Below are 16,367 nucleotides of genomic sequence, written 5' to 3'. Positions count from 1 at the left end.
GCGGGCAACAGGGTTCGTTCGGCCTTCGCTCAACACAAGCCAGTATCTCATGATTCATTCAGCCGAGCACAGACACCACAAGACGGGCTAGACAACGGACACTCTTCCAAGCCGGGGAATCAAGAGGCTGGGGGTGCAAACTCAGAGGAGCAAGTGTCCCACTGAAAGGCAGAACTAGCTAGCTTGCCATGGCGGATGTTGGCGAGGTTTTGATGTCGGTTTTGTCCACAATTCGGGTTCCGAAGCCCGGGGACCGTGTCCACAAAGACGAATGCGCCTTGTCATTTTCCTCGCCGGTGAGCCATCCTCCCTTTACAAATCATAACGTCAGCTAACAAACAGTGCTGTGTCATTTCTCCCTCCGTCCCACTATGTCTTGTTTTATCTAATGTAATGTTATGTCAGCGCTGCCCTACTTTAACGCTCTAGCTTCCTTGATTTTCCTGTTTCAACTAACTAGCAAGCTAGCGTCAAGCTAAGCTAATAATGTACTGTAATGGAAACTTAGCTACTATAGCTTGTTAGCTAGCTGTGTTAGTGTAACTGGGTGTGCTGTCAAACTAGCTAGCATGCCGACTTAGTGGTTTTATGGTCACAACTGTTGCAGAACTGTCTATGCTTTTAACGGTATCTAGCCCATAACATCTCATTTTTGGTCAGTCGCAGTTCATCGTGAAGCTTGATAACATAAAAACAAGCGTTAGCAGGCTGATTTTGGAGCTAGTTGGCTAAAGTATAGCAGCTGATGACACCCATAATTCCTCCAACTTTAACTTCTAGGTGTTATGTCGAGAAAGATAAGATAATGGAGAAAGATAAGGACAGGTTGTAACATATTACATTGCCTGTGTCCTCTTTACAGGAGAGTGAAGGAGGCCTGTATGTGTGCATGAACAGTTTCCTGGGCTTTGGGAGTCAGTATGTGGACAGGCACCATGCTCGGTCTGGCCAGAGGGCTTACTTGCACATCACCCGGACTCGCAAGGCTAAGGTGGACATTTAATACTACTTTATGATTTTCTTTTCTGAAGACAATGGTCCATTCCACACCCCTCTTTGACACGTATCTAAATTTGTTTGACATTATTGTCATCATCTCTTTCCATATTCATCCATATTCATTATTATCCTATGTTATTCTCACAGAAGGAAGATGACAGCAACTCTGGCTCTGGACACCCACCTAAGAAAAAGCCCACCAGATTGGCCATAGGTGAATACATGAACGAGTATTTATGTAAACATGTTATATCCAGCTGTCCTCTTTTGAGGTTGGCCTGTGTCTACCTCCCCTCTCATTTTTGGATTGTCCAGGGATTGAAGGAGGTTTTGATGTGGAGCAGGAGCAGTATGAAGAGGATGTAAAGGTGGTCATTCTACCTGACAGACAAGAAGTGGCATCAGAGGACCTTGCCACCATGCCTGACGTTGTGAGAGAGCGGGTGAGATATCTTGTGTGTTTCCTGGCAAGAGAAATGTTATTCTGTAAAGGTTCAGTGCTTTACAAAATGTAGTGAAAGCTCTCATCAATACAAAGACATAGAACAGAGGCTTGTTGCATGCAAACATTCAATCTTGACAGATCTCTGGCAAGTTGGATTTCATACAATAAAGTGTAGCGGCTATATAACCATTAATACAAGAACATAAGGACATACAGTAAGCTCCAGAAGTCCGAAACCACTTTCCCATTCATTTGAAGGCAAAAGTGGTGGTCATGTGGTTCAGGAGTTTCATCATGAGCTTTCAGTCAGGTCTAATTTCCTCCTTTTGATTCATTTGCCATCCCTTAAGGTGTCCCTGTCAATGGCGGGTATCATGGCAGCGGACTCAGTGTCTCATACCTTACAAGTTCAACAATGGGATGGAGAGGTGAGACAGGAGTCACGGCATGCCGCTGACCTTAAACAGCTTGACAATGGAGTCAAGATCCCTCCCAGGTGAGACATAAGGTCACAACTGTTCCCAAAATAAACATACCATGCAGTTCCTTATAGATTAGTGACTTCTTAAACAAAGCTGCTTGTGTATTTCACTCAAAATTGATAAAAGAATGAGTCAAACTGCAGATGTAAGAGCCATTTCTGTGTACTGTAAAATGATCATGAAATGATGCTTTTCTCCATTTTAGCGGCTGGCGGTGTGAGGTGTGTGGCCTCCAAGAGAATATTTGGATGAATCTGACGGACGGTAAAGTGCTGTGTGGTCGCAGGTATTTTGATGGCTCTGGGGGCAACAACCACGCCCTTCTTCACTTCCAGGAGACAGGATACCCACTTGCTGTCAAACTCGGTACCATCACTCCTGATGGAGCAGGTAAGCAGGGGGCATGGCCTTTTTTTTCTGTGGTACAAATGTTAAATATCGAGGGCATAGAAATTGTTGACCTGTGTAGAGTGTCCATTTGTCTGAAGCTCAGTGTTTCATTGCCCTTGATTGCCACCGCTGTTTTTTTTTTTTATATCCAGATGTATATTCCTATGATGAGGATGACATGGTACTGGATTCCAAGTTACCAGAGCATCTATCTCACTTTGGCATCGACATGATGACGATGGAGAAGGCAAGTTCTCTCCGTGTTTCTCCTGTTTTGAGTGGAAGCAGACTATTTTATTCTGTTTCATTTTTCTTTCATTGACCATTGTAAATATCGGACTTGCCAGTTTTTCCTTCTAATTTACTGTGTTCCACATCAGACCAAGTTCTTGTAGACTGAGATATTGCTCAGCCCCCTGCTTTACATTTGGAATGTTATAAATTTAGTCAGAGATATTGGATTTTTGTTTCCTGTTGGCGGACATCCAGACAGTTATGGCTGGCTCTGCCTCATAGAGCATCCATTGATTACATCGTATTACTAAGGGGTCAATAAGTCAGCTGCAGTGTTAGATAACCAATAACTTTTAAAGAAGTAATACTGCAGCAAATTTATATTATTAATACTTGGCCAACATTTCTCTCTGGTTCCCTCGATTTTTTTTTTGTTGGCAGCAAACTGTTAATGCATATAATGCATTATTAAAGTATTGTTATGCTATTTTTGCTGGTGGACTGGTGGATAATATAGTCATATTTCCCCTTGTGTGCTTGACTTTGATGGCATACTCATTATCATATCCACCTACTTTCCCCAATTTCAGATATTTTCCCACCTGTTTCTTTTCTGATTTCCTGCTGCCATTAATTTCTTTGCCACCTGCTTCTCCTTTTATGCAGAGCGCAGACTACACAGTTGTCAAAGTCTGTGATCTCTGTACCGCTCACTGTGTACTGTAATGTTGTTTCTTGTCTTGCTAATGTATTGCTACACACACTTAATGATGTTGCACAGACAGGGGGTGGCAGAATTGTGCTACAATGGAGCAGATGACAAAGTGCAGCACTTAATGCAGTGATGATGTGTTTTGTTGTTTCCTGCTCGTCTGACTGCTGTCATTACTTCTTTGTATTGGCTAATTTTGCCCATCATTCTCAAAACTTTATATGTGAAGGCTGCAGCAAATAATTTCATTTGCCTGTACCTTGCATCCTTCATTCCCTTATACCACTGACTCTACTCTCAGACTGAGCGGACGATGACAGAGCTGGAGATTGCTGTGAACCAGCGTGTGGGGGAGTGGGAGGTGATCCAGGAGTCTGGGACCACCCTGCGCCCCCTGTTTGGCCCCGGCTTGACTGGTATGAAGAACCTGGGCAACAGCTGCTACCTCAACTCTGTCATGCAAGTGCTCTTCACTGTTCCAGACTTCCAGAGCAAGTAAGTACCCTATTTTTTTTGTCACCATCCCTGTGCCCCTCCCATCTGCTATGATGACCATATCAGTTTCATTTGTAAAGGCCAACATGTAACCTTAGGGCAGGCAGTGAAATTATTTCTTTCATATTTATCATTACCGCAGTAGAAGTGAATCAGTTATTATTGGATATTCCTCTAAACTTTGAAACAATTCAATCCAGCATTAACAGTAGTATACTGAATGCAAAGCATTAGTTTCATGCCCATTTTCTATTTATTCCTTCCAGGTATGTTTCTAACATTGACAAGATAATTGATGAAGCTCCAAGTGACCCCACCCAGGACTTCAAAACCCAAGTGTGAGTGTCCATCCATATACTGTATATGTGTTTTTTATGACAAGCTTGTAAGGACAATGTTTAAAATATTAGAAAGTCCAAAGTGCTTTCTTTTACATACTTCTTTTCCTATAGCACAATTTCCACACACATCTTGCCCTCCTTTCCAATATTGTCTTTAAAATGTTGTCATCATTCACAGTAGTTAAAAGACACCATCCACATAAATACACACAAGCATGCTCACAGTGTGGCAGCTGTCAGCCACGACACCGATGTGCTATGTTCATTTTATGTTGAACAGTTATATTCAAATCTGTTTTTGTTTCTATCCTCTTGAGTTTCAATACTCTATTGAAATTGGTAGAGCTTAGGCAAACTTATATTGACGCTTGGCCTTGCATCGTTTTAGCTCGTTGCCATTTCAGGAGAAAAGAGCTTTGCTTCCACTGTGTCTCATCTAAACTGACAAAGCCTGTCATTGTGAAAACAAAAGTGAAACATTCCACATCGAACACACTGGTACGTTGGTCCACATTGAACATGTAACTCGACACTTTATAGCTGTTACTGACACAGTCAGGTACATAATTTATTTTACACAGCAATCTTATGTTTTCACTTTAAAAAAGTGAAATCTGTTAGATTAGAGGTGATGTTTATCCAGCCTGATTTTACAACAATCTTCATTTTTGTGGCTGAACAAAAACTTTTTTTAAAATTCTCACCAGAGATCAGAAAGTCTTCTCTCCGATTAGACGTTCCACCACGTTATTTGAAAGCCAAAAATACATCTAGGCCTTCCTCCAAATCCTCCTCCTGTGTGAGACTCTGGTATATTGTTGAATGTGCAGTGATGTCAGCTTTGTTTGTTTATCACAGAGCCAAGCTCGGCTACGGTCTGTTGTCGGGAGAGTATTCCAAACCAGCACCAGACCCTGGAGATGAAAATGGTGCATCCGAGCCCAGGGTAAGAGGAAACAATCAGTCACAGTGGATTTACAGTTTTAGTTTTGACAGATATCCATGACACATTTGGGATTTACTCTCAGAAATGAGTAAGAATGTGGTCTACCTAATATTAGCGCTCACCATTGACAAATCAGACTGTGCATCCTTTGTTTGCAGGGAGACCAAACTGGCATAGCACCACGAATGTTTAAAGCACTTGTAGGGCGGGGCCACCCAGAGTTCTCCACCAATCGACAACAGGATGCTCAGGAGTTTTTATTGCACTTCATAAACATGGTGGAGGTAAAGTAAGACTCTGTCCCTGCTTCTTTTTTTGGTTCCCAGGTTTTCTCTTACATCATTATTTATTTTTGCCCACAGAGAAACTGTCGTTCTGGGCCCAACCCATCCGAAGCCTTCAGGTTTCTGGTGGAAGAGAGGATTGTTTGTCAGCAGTCACAGAAAGCCAAGTACACACAGCGGGTAGATTACATTGTTCAGCTGCCTGTGCCCATGGACCAGGCGACCAACACAGGTGATTGGCTGACGAGATACACCCTCGAGATCTATGCATAATGAGATAGGCCAACTGCACATTTGGGTGCAGAGCACGGGGCAGAGGCAAATGCTAGCATTGGTGTACATCACCAACATGCGCCAGATAGCAGGAAATTTAGAAAAACAATATGACAAGCCTAGTAAAGACTATTTGTGAATTATGAATTTTAGTTTAATTCTCAGTTTAATAAAGAAATCAGTTGATATTTCAATCCAATAATGATCATGTATTTTGTTCAACATAAACACGTAATATAAACACTTTTCGTAAGGAGAGCTTAAACTTGTACAGTAAACTTGAGCTTAAACATTTGTACTGATTAGTGCATTTTACAATTAGAAAATTAAACTTGTCAGTGCTATGGTTTGGACAAACTATGTACTGGAGACATTATCTGAATTACCTCAAACATATCTTTAGTATATCTGCCCTACAGTGAAAATAATGTTTGTTTCTTATATATCTGCAGTAAACTTATACAAGTCGATATGCCAGCCTAGCCAATTTCAGTCTTACTCTAATTTGTGGTACGTTTAATTTTAGTGATGAAACAGTAAAGTTTTAAAGGGTTTAGTATGAGTGAAACTTGATCCTTGTAATAAAAAAAAACAACTACATCTTACATCTAGAGACACATATACACATGCTTTGTATCCTGTGCTATGTTAATACTTTTTGAACAACTTTGTGGTTTGAAATCTTTTCATAGAATTTGGTGTGCAAGTTTCTTAAAATTTGTCTTTCAATCATTCACTTATTTTTGTAATAGAAGAGCTTCAGGAGGCAGAGCGCCGGCGTGAGGAGGGGGACACATCAGCCCCCACAGTGCGTGCACAAATCCCCTTCACAGCTTGCATGGCGGCCCTAAGCGAACCAGAGATCCTCACAGACTTCTGGAGCTCAGCTGTACAGGCCAAGACTACTGCTACCAAGTATGAAGACCAAGCCTTTCACATACTGAAAGAGATTAATTGGAACAAATCTTAAAATGTATTTATAAATAACAGCTTATGTCTCATTTGTCAGAACAACCCGCTTTGCCTCTTTCCCTGACCACCTGGTTATCCAGATTAAGAAGTTTACCTTTGGCCTTGACTGGGTGCCCAAGAAACTGGGTGAGAAAATTATTATTAAATGTTTTTGCTGCAGAGATAGATATTTTTATTACTGTACATACATTTGTGTATTCCTAACAGAATTGAAAATTTGCTCACTGAGACAAACTAGGCCACCGTATAGTCTGGAGGGTCTGGAAAAGTATTAAAATTCCTGAAATGCATACACTATTTAATGTTATGGAATCTAGTTGTCATTTATCAGGTTTTATACTGTACCCACTCTACAAGATATACTGGAGCACCTCCGACATGGTTCCAATCAACAACTTTCACTAGTCACTACTCTACATCAGTGCAAATAATCAGAGCAAGAGTATCATATTTAAGGCTATGTGAAGTGACTGACCTAAAGTTAGCAACATTAGCATAAAGAAATTTAAGTTTGATGCGTGGGCATTGGATTACCCCCCTTTTAACTCAAAGAGTCAAAGTGACAAACTCCCTGTTATCACGCATAAGCTGTAAGGTAATGGGTGTGTTTAGTGTTGAGTTGGTACTTTACATACTCCGCTCCGATTGAATTTTCTCCCATTGCCACGATACTGGTGCGCAACAAATTAGTTGATTTCCTGAGCCATGTGTTAACACACCTCGATTTTCTTACTCAAGTCCCGGTAGCTCATTAAAGTTAAGTTGCAGAGAATTGGGACGCTGTTGATGCCGACGATAAGCTTTTCCTCCATTTTGTGTTAGGTACTTTTATGTAGTATGGTGTAGAAGGAAACAACTCTGATTTCATTTCCTAGAGAAATCAAATCAAGAGAGAATGGCTGTAGAATCAGGTTGTTGCTTCTGCATGTCAGATGGCATCTGCATAAAGTTCAACTCAACTTCCCCACATTGTGCCACTGGGTGACTTTTGAGTCTTTGAGCAATGGTAGGTGACGCCAACATCTTTTTTATGGTCCAGCTTGCAAAGAAATGCATCCTGTAATTTCATCAGTGTTGCAGTCTCTATGTGTGAGCAGTGTTCAGTTGTTGCCTGAATTGTCTTGACGCAAGAAAACAATGAACTTTATAGCAAATGCCTCCTCTTTGACCCTGCCTTGCCTATAATATTCCATATGCCAGAACGCCTTGTTTTACGTATTATTTATGATGACTACAGACAACAATTTAAAAAAATAAATCAACCAATTAATTCATTGCCGTGGAAAACATTTGGACTGTAGTGAAATTAAAAGTAGTTTTAAGCGCCGTGTGATTTTTCTTCCATGCAGACGTGAGTATCGACGTTCCTGATACTCTGGACCTGAGCGCGCTATGTGCAACCGGCCAGCAGCCAGGGGAGGAGCTTCTGCCAGAGGTGGCCCCGCCCCCACTCATGACCCCAGATGTGGAGGTTAAAGGTATCCTGGGTTCCCATGGCAACGAGGAGGACGACTCGCTCTACTCCCCACTGCTGTGTCAGTCTGTCTGTCATTTCTGATCTCTTCCTTCTTCCTCTTTGACACTCGTATTTGTCCACCCTTATTTCCTCTTTTTCTTCTTTTCTGCCTTTTCTTTTTTCATGAGTCCTTCTGTTGCCTTCTTTTTTTTTTTTACTTTTGCACCATGTGAGGTGATTTGAGTTACATTTCAAATTAAAAAAAGCCATTTTAATAGTTCTCTTTTTGTAGTATATGAGTTGATGTTTCTGGATATGATTTTCTTTATGCCATTTTGCCTTTTGTCATTTTTTAAAACTTTTGTTAATAATAATGAGTTGCTCAGGGCACAAAAACAACGAGAATAGCTTTCTGTAAATAATCGGTATTTTCACAAAAAATGATAACCAGCAAACAAATAATAATTTTCCACAAAGTACTTCCAAGTAATTCAACTCTTTCCTCTCAACATACTCTCAGCTCCAGTCCTCGACGACTCCACTGTGTCCCAGTTATGTGAAATAGGATTCCCACTGGAGGCCTGTAGGAAAGCAGTGTACTACACTGGGAACACTGGAATCGATGCTGCCATGAATTGGATCATGAGCCATATGGATGACCCAGGTGTGTAGGGCAGTGGGAGTTCAGCAGAAAGCAAGTCATCAGTATGACTGCTCCTCTCAGTCTTCATGTTCTCCTCTCTCTGATTGGCTACAGACTTCTCAGCCCCCCTGGTGTTGCCAGGCTGCAGCTCTGGCCCCGGTACCACTCCCACAGAGAGCCTTTCTGAGGAGCACCTGGCAACCATCGTCTCCATGGGCTTCAGCCGAGACCAGGCAACCAAAGCACTCCGAGCCACGGTTAGAATCGAACTCCATCCTGCTAGAGATGGGGATTTGACTAATTTCACAGGCCACTAAGCTAAAAGTAGAACTGTGCCAATACAGGCACAGCTGCTCTCTTTTAGTTCAGTCAGTAATGTAGCCAAGTTTTTGTCATTCTTTGAGACTCTACCCAGTGTTTGTCTTTACACCTCAGCTATATTAGTTGCAGGATTTCAGCTAAAAAAGTTGCATCAAGCCAAGCTTTCCAACAAACACTGCCAAGTGATATGTCTTTTAGTTACTGTATTTCCAGGATTTTTGTGGTTATATTAAAATAGTTTGCATTGACTTACCATGGATTTGCCTACATATCCAAATGAATGGCCGGAAATTAGTTTTAAGAACTGAGAAACAGAAGAACGGAGTACAGTGTGTTACAGGATGAAGCTCTGCTGAGGAATGAGAGTAATGGTCAGAAGTTGTCAGAAAGCACCTGGTGATTAACTTAAAGCTTCCATAAGGCTTTTAGCTTTTACTAAAGCAGCGACAGAAAACCTCTCGAAGTTTAACTTAGGTTAGTTACTTCAGTAAGTTAAACATAGTTTTTGACCAGTAGACACTGGTCAGGATCTGCATTTAGAAAATAAACCTTTGCCACTTCTTTGTTGGCAAAGGTTTCGCAGGTTTGAGGTTCACCCAAACCTGCGTCTCCTGTTCCTGTTGAACTACTGCTGTTGACAGTTATATACATATTATTACATTATCAAGCATTTGGCTCCTTATTGGAGTGAACTGTCTTTGGGCCTGCAGCTTATAAGATATTGTACACATTCATGAAGTTCAGTCAAAACAGGCTCTTCAAAAAGCGTATATCTGACCAAAAACTCCATTTGCGGATATTAACATTAACTGGTGTTTCTTTCACAGAGTAATGTCCTTGACAGAGCAGTGGACTGGATCTTCTCCCACCTGGATGACCTGGAGTCTATGGATGTGTCTGAAGGAGGCCGGTCAGCTGCAGAGAGCGAGGGCAGGGATCCTCCTCCTGGGCCTCGTGTCAGAGATGGACCAGGCAGTGAGTCTATGAGAGAGGAGACATTCAGAATGATCATTACCAGATTGCGTCCTCACAAATTAGTTGCAGAGAAGGGATCAGAAACATGAAATGTAGACCGCAGCAATACCATCTTTTATTTGAAGTCTAATGTTCTTCCAGCCATCAAATTTTAATTCTGTTATAATACGGTTTTTTTTTTTCATTATAATTGAACTCATGTTTTTTCCCCTTTATCCAGAGTACGAGCTATTTGCATTCATCAGTCACATGGGGACGAGCACAATGTGCGGCCACTACGTCTGTCACATCAAGAAGGATCAGCAGTGAGTGTTTTATTGCACTTTTGATTTCAACTTTAAGGGATATTTAACTGTTTCAAAGCCTTAACGTGTTATATTTAAAAGTCAGAAGCTGCTAATTAAAATGATCATTGCAAGCATCAGATCTTGAAATAAAATAAATTACATTTATATTCTTATTTTGTGTTTTCCAAAGCAACCAAAATACAAATGAGTTACAATCTAAAAAATGATATGCTTTCTAATTTCTAATTTATCCATTCTAGCAGGAGAAAGGACTGTAAAGAGTCATATTGAATTGTAATGGTGTATCTGATTTTATGGTTCCTCAGCAGGGGGCACCATACTCCAGGTCTGGTCAGAACAAACATTGTTAAGTATTAACCTGTCATAAAACTTAGGTTTAAGTGGTTTATATCCACTTTGGAAGAAAACACCAAATTTATTTTATAATTGGATGGTAGAAATGATCCCATCTGTACCATTCTTTGAACACAGGGTAGTAACATTATGTGTTATTTGGTAATAGCATGTATTATCAACAACTCTTTGTGTTTCTCAGGTGGGTAATCTTCAATGATCAGAAGGTGTGTGCTTCAGAGAAACCTCCCAAAGACCTGGGATACCTCTACTTCTATCGGAGAGTGGCTGAATGAGACAAAGGAGCGCTACACTTGAGGTGAAGGAAGGGAGATGTGGATGCTACCACAAACACACAAGACAACATTCATAGTTCCACCCCACCAAGCTCTTACAAATGCCCTGGCACGCTTCACAACTGACAAAAGTGTAAATACATCTCTCAGACTGCATATATACACAGTCAAATAAATTGGCACGGATGTACAGATGAGGTGTTGGGCTGTGGGGGTGTCTTTTGATCCACTGAATACAAAACATGGGCCTGTTCAAAGAGCAGATAAAGTTATTTACCAGGACAACTTTGATGAGACCTACCTAAGACCCGTTAAAAGACTTCTAGGCTTTACTCAGCAAATGTATCCAGATAATTCAGAAAACCTGCTTCATGGAACAAGCCCCAGGGCCTTGGTTACTAGGTCCATTCACTCTTTATTAACAAGTTTGCTTAACTGTCACCATTAATCCATGTCCTAGTCATTGATTTATGCTGCCATCAGTAGTCACTGCCCCTCCTCATCAAATTATTGCTTCCAGCCACCTGTTCTTTTATTGGACGGTTGCAGCTTGGTGTCCCCACTTAAACCGGGCACCGCCTCCTCCTCTGCCTGTTTCAGTGAGGAAGTACAAATAGTTCAACATCCACAAAAGGAGGAAATGTCAGTAAATCAGATCATAAACAACAACTCAAATGTGTGTTACAAAAATAAAATAGAAAAAAAGTCAAAACACCAAATCAACTCGTTTTTTGTTAAAAGTTTGGTGAGGGTGATATCTGGGTGATTTTTTGTTTTATTCTGTTTTTATTTCGCAAACAAATCCTTTGTTACTTCTGCTGTGATAAATAAAGAATTGTCTTTCTGTCATTTTGCCTTTTTCTGTTTGACATCGCGGTTAAAAGTTAACGATGATTTGGCAGATTATGTGACACGTCTACATTTTTTTGGTGAGGTTAACGTCTAGTTAATGCTTATGCAGCTTACGTTACTTGTAAATAAGTAAGTGTAAACCACTGTACAGAGCTCTCCTCAATCTGACATAAAAACAAAGTACAAAATCCTAGACCTAGTTTGCAAGAAAGCGCAGGCACGAAGAGCAAACCCAAGACAGCTGGGTTTTGCATTGGCCCACAACTTTCCAAAGTGCAGGTTTCTTTCTATACGTCTTCCGCCTTCTACAGTTTTTGCATCCTTGCTCTCTTGATTGTGATGAAGTGAAGTACAGAGAGGATGAAGAAAGATTTTGGCCTTCAGTAACAGCACGGAAGACACTGCATTGGCTCAAATTTAAGGTAAGATCTCAAACTAAACAATGAAATTGGGTTTTATATGTTTTTTTAAAACTATTGGATGAAGTGTGACCATTCTGAAATCATATTTACTTTGTTCTGTACTAAACTTGCACCTTAATGACGGATGTAGCAGTTTAAAACATTTTGGCTTCCTATATCTGTTAATTACAGCGAAACTGCTTTGAAACAGTTATGGGTAGGTGCGTAAATTAAAAGCTCACACAAATTTGAAGAAGAAAAATGTGCCTCACCGTGTCTCCGTACCTTAAGTGTGCATATCTGATTGTAGCGGTTATACATGCTTTGTGATCTCATTTTACATTTACTGCTTATTGATTACATGTTAAGAGAGACTTTCTGAATAATTTTGGAGACAGTTCTGTGACATATCAGAATTTGTGGTTTTAGAATGAGAATTAGTTGAAATAAATTTAAAAAATTCACTGTGCTGAAATGAATTCTTCAACCTTTGACAATCATGAAACATCAAGAAACGCAGAAAGACAAAGAGTGATGAATAGCTTGTTAGAATTTTTATGAGAATTTCTTTGATTCGGTTCCCCTGTTGATTTAATTTTCATCAAGAACAAAATTGCTCACTTCTTGTTTCTGACGCATGATCGGATAAATTTGGAACAGGTCGACAGCCTGTTCCAAATCTTAACGCATCTTAACATGCGTTATTGATCATGTTAATTAAACACAAAAGAGCCAAAACATGCAAATTTGTTTTTCTTTTTTTCTTTTTTTTTAAATTGAGGTCTATGAAGCATGATTTAAATTTTTTAATACAGGAGATAGAGGAAGGAAGTAGAGATGTAGCTTGGTGGTTAGGGATCACATGTTAAGGTGCTCATCTCAAACAGAAGCCGTGTGTGGTATCTGTATGAAAAACTTTCACACCACGAACCACTGTGTTAAATTTGCCTTTCTTAGATGATTTCGTCTTGACAGAAATGTTCATTTATATCTGTTATTTTTAGATACAACATTCAGAATGATGATCATTGTGTGGCTGGGGTTTGGTGAGTTTTACTTCTCAAAAATTATTGTAAATACTCTTTTAAAATGAAATGTAAAAGTTTGAATGAGTTGCTAGTTATCTAGATCCAAATATGTTGCTTATATTTACAATACTATTTAATCTATCTGGGAAAGTAGCTGCAGTTTTGTTTTACTTGTACTAAATGCCTACAAATTCCCTAAATTCAACCAGATAAACTGTCCTTTAACTTCATATTGACTGTGTTAGTTTCCAGTGCAAAGTAATGAGAGTGTATAGCAAAATCACCAGTTTGTGCTTTACTTAATACACAGTGAAGAACAAACTGAGGTATTCTCTTGTAAATGTAGGATACTGAGTGCTTCATGAATGTGATCCTCATTCCTCAGTGCTGGGTGCATTCTCTGCTGAAGGCAAAGTGTTCCAGGCAAAAGCAGGACAAAAAATCACCTTGGAGTGTGGGATCAACAGCTACCCGAACAACTTAGAATGGCATCACAGAAATCAGCTGATTGTGCGTTATTTTGGGAAGAGCGGCCAATCAAGCAACGGTAGTCATAAAACCATAATTGCACAAGATATCATTGTAAACTCTCCATTGTTGATGATGACACTTAATGTATTCTCTGCCTTAGGCCAAGCTACCATTAAGGCAAGGGCAAAAGTGAAGCAAACACCGAATCTGGAGATCTCTGGAGTGAACAAAGAAGATAGTGGAAAGTTCACTTGTGTGGCAGATGGGAGTCGTCAAGAGCACATGCTTCTTGTGGTCTCAGGTCAGCAGCTGATCCGAAGAAAATTGTATTTGCAAAATATTTGACCATCAATTGGGGGTTACCTCATCTGAACAGCTACAATTGTTGATTACAGAAAAGAAAGTGCATAGTAAATACCTGTGTCCTTTCTGGCATTGATTGAATTAAGTGAACATTCTACCCATTTTACACCCAGGCACATTCAAAATAGGTAAAAAAGAAATTGAAAATAGTCTTTGAAGTAAATTAGGAAAGAGAGGAAAAATTAAAAATGAGCAGTTATTCTGATCCATCAAACAAAGAGCCTCCTGCCTTCCAAACCCACGTCAGTTTTACTAATAAGAGTAACTTCAGCAAATTTAACAAACATTTAAAGTAAATTTTGCAGAATTCGTTTTTAAAAAGGAAGTTTTAGGCCTTTGTGATTCTCACTCTGTCCTCACTTCTGTCTGTGTCAGTCTCAGCCAGCCCACCCAGTGCCTGGGTCGGCGGCCAGGTTGCACTCAACTGCGAAGTAGGAGGGCTGAATCAAGACTCAGTGCAATGGAATAGGCCAGATGGAAGTCTACATGAAGGGTCGGGGAAAGTTCAGCTCAATCATGTATCCCTCTCAGACGCAGGGACCTGGACTTGTACATTTTTCTATGACAGTAAGAAGTACAGCGAGAGCCTAAACATCGTCGTTAAAGGTATGACACTACCTTCTATCTGAGACCTTGTATATGCTTTTCACCTCTACAAAAGCTACCCATGTGGTCAGTGGAAAAAGCAAGATGTCCTGTGTTTTTGCTTTCAGCCCCTACTACTACAGCACCTACATCATCCCCTACACAAAACTCAAAGGTCAACAGTAAGAAGACCTGCCCCAATTGTGCGTAACACTTTAGTTTTTTTGTGTGTGTGTGTAAACCTTCTGACTGTGACCACGTTTTGCTCAAAGTGATTGTTCACTGGAAGTGACATTGAGTTGTTATCTTTGCTTTCTGCCACGGCCTTTTTTCTTTTCCCAACCAGGTGGTACTGGCGTTGGGCATCTCTGGTGGGTATGGGTTGTAGTTGGAGTTGGCTGTCTGGTTGTGATTGTCCTGACGGTCCTTGTCATTGTTTTGTGCAAGAGGATCAGAAGAAGGAAGGTAGGTGAAAAAAATCATCAAGAGAAATTAGTCAGAGGGTGAAGGAGCATGGTTTGCTGGCACAAAAAAACCCAACGATTTGATTTTGATGAAATATGATTTTTTTTTCCATTATAGAAAATGAGGCAGTCACTCAGGCCCAAGCAGTACTGCCAGTGTAAACGGTAAATGTTCTTAACTTGCTTTTATCTAGTAAAAAATAAATCCCTTTACTCCCTCTCCAGTAATCTCTGTTCACTTTACAGATGCTCTCGAATAGACTGTATTCACTTTATATTAATGACTGTTTGACCTTCATTTTCACTGCGCCTTTTACCGAGCACTTCATTATTGTGTCGTAATTAGTGTGAAAACTTCTCCTCTTTCCTCTCTTTATCACAGCCAAACAGCTGCACCAAAACTACAGCAAGGACGTCAGAAAGGGAGGCCATCCGTCCTCCCTCTGCAACCCTTGCTAACGGAGTGACATGAAAGACAGATCGAAGAGAGAGAAAGAGAGAGCAAGTGAAAGAGAACCCCAGTGTGAATATGGGCTTGTAAAATCAGATGTAATGATGTGGGCACTTTGAGCTTTTTCACCAAATACAGCCAGTGAACTGAATGAAAATGGGACCTTCCACTGCAAGGGAAAACAGCAACAGTCTGTAGTAATTATTTACATTAATGCAGCATATTAAAATAATTAAGCCTAATATATCTCTGGCATAGTCAACTTCCAGTGCTTTCCATCACAAATAACGGTCAACTGATTTAGATATATTTCTTTCTTGTATTTCTGTGTATTTCATAAATGTTTATGTATACTTTGTCTTTATTTCTGTCGGTTGTAAATGAATAGATTGTATTAGTACTGCACTGAAATTTGATGTCTTTTTTTTCCTCAGTCAATAAACCATAAGGATAGCCAACTGCACAATTTGTAAATTATTTTGATGCACAAATAATGGAACAGGGAATCAGTGAGGAAGTCATGGACAGAAAAGCTGACTATGCAATTTTTTTCTGAGTCCCCTGTATTTAGATGATTTCAAAACAGTGCAGGAAAGGCGGATCCCATCAGTAACAATAATAAACACGATATACAGAGGTAATTACAAGCAAAATACACACTGAATGGCTAGTTGAAGAAAAAATGCCAACCATAAATAGTTTACAATGATAAGAATTTAAACTTTTATGATTGTTCAGCATAATATCAAACATTATCTTTACTCCTTTGTGCCATAATATGCTTGAAACCCTACTTACTTTGGCTCCAAAGATCTGGATACCCCACAACTGGTGCAATACAGTGCAG

General features: G+C 40.1%; 2 protein-coding genes across 5 annotated transcripts; both read left to right on the top strand.

The window, feature by feature from the left end:
- On the top strand, positions 1-11,754 carry usp5 (ubiquitin specific peptidase 5 (isopeptidase T)). 4 transcript variants are annotated; one of them, XM_041044174.1, is made up of 20 exons: positions 1-296; positions 863-991; positions 1,150-1,213; positions 1,315-1,442; positions 1,795-1,940; positions 2,132-2,316; positions 2,469-2,563; positions 3,564-3,757; positions 4,024-4,095; positions 4,957-5,044; positions 5,203-5,328; positions 5,407-5,560; positions 6,354-6,516; positions 6,611-6,699; positions 7,923-8,108; positions 8,550-8,693; positions 8,787-8,929; positions 9,821-9,968; positions 10,189-10,273; positions 10,812-11,754. In XM_041044174.1, the coding sequence occupies exons 1-20, from the start codon at positions 189-191 to the stop codon at positions 10,903-10,905; spliced, it is 2,541 nt and encodes an 846-aa protein (XP_040900108.1). In that variant the 5' UTR covers positions 1-188; the 3' UTR covers positions 10,906-11,754. The 4 variants fall into 4 exon arrangements, with proteins under 4 accessions (XP_040900108.1, XP_040900107.1, XP_040900111.1 ...); XM_041044173.1 differs by having other exon boundaries at positions 2-296; positions 1,147-1,213; XM_041044177.1 differs by having other exon boundaries at positions 3-296; positions 7,923-8,051.
- Positions 11,755-11,946: 192 nt separating this feature from the next.
- LOC121185835 (T-cell surface glycoprotein CD4-like) lies at positions 11,947-15,981 on the top strand. The gene is made up of 9 exons (XM_041044296.1): positions 11,947-12,179; positions 13,163-13,204; positions 13,572-13,733; positions 13,818-13,958; positions 14,396-14,626; positions 14,734-14,808; positions 14,952-15,070; positions 15,188-15,234; positions 15,452-15,981. The coding sequence occupies exons 2-9, from the start codon at positions 13,177-13,179 to the stop codon at positions 15,534-15,536; spliced, it is 888 nt and encodes a 295-aa protein (XP_040900230.1). The 5' UTR covers positions 11,947-12,179; positions 13,163-13,176; the 3' UTR covers positions 15,537-15,981.
- Positions 15,982-16,367: the final 386 nt, after the last annotated feature.

The sequence above is a fragment of the Toxotes jaculatrix genome, chromosome 8 (genome assembly GCF_017976425.1).
Source record: "Toxotes jaculatrix isolate fToxJac2 chromosome 8, fToxJac2.pri, whole genome shotgun sequence".
Classification (NCBI taxonomy): domain Eukaryota; kingdom Metazoa; phylum Chordata; class Actinopteri; family Toxotidae; genus Toxotes; species Toxotes jaculatrix.
The sequence above is the reverse complement of the archived record's forward strand: the minus strand, read 5'-3'. Positions and strand labels throughout refer to the sequence as shown.

Bases quoted from the DNA above. Each gene is read 5' to 3' on its own strand.
- usp5 (XM_041044173.1), top strand. From the start codon at position 189: ATGGCGGATGTTGGCGAGGTTTTGATGTCGGTTTTGTCCACAATTCGG. The intron at 5,045-5,202 runs GTAAGAGGAAAC...CTTTGTTTGCAG, and splicing joins ATGGTGCATCCGAGCCCAGG to GGAGACCAAACTGGCATAGC. The intron at 5,329-5,406 runs GTAAAGTAAGAC...TTTTGCCCACAG, and splicing joins ACTTCATAAACATGGTGGAG to AGAAACTGTCGTTCTGGGCC.
- LOC121185835 (XM_041044296.1), top strand. From the start codon at position 13,177: ATGATGATCATTGTGTGGCTGGGGTTTG. The intron at 14,627-14,733 runs GTATGACACTAC...TTTTGCTTTCAG, and splicing joins CCTAAACATCGTCGTTAAAG to CCCCTACTACTACAGCACCT. The intron at 14,809-14,951 runs GTGCGTAACACT...TTTCCCAACCAG, and splicing joins TAAGAAGACCTGCCCCAATT to GTGGTACTGGCGTTGGGCAT.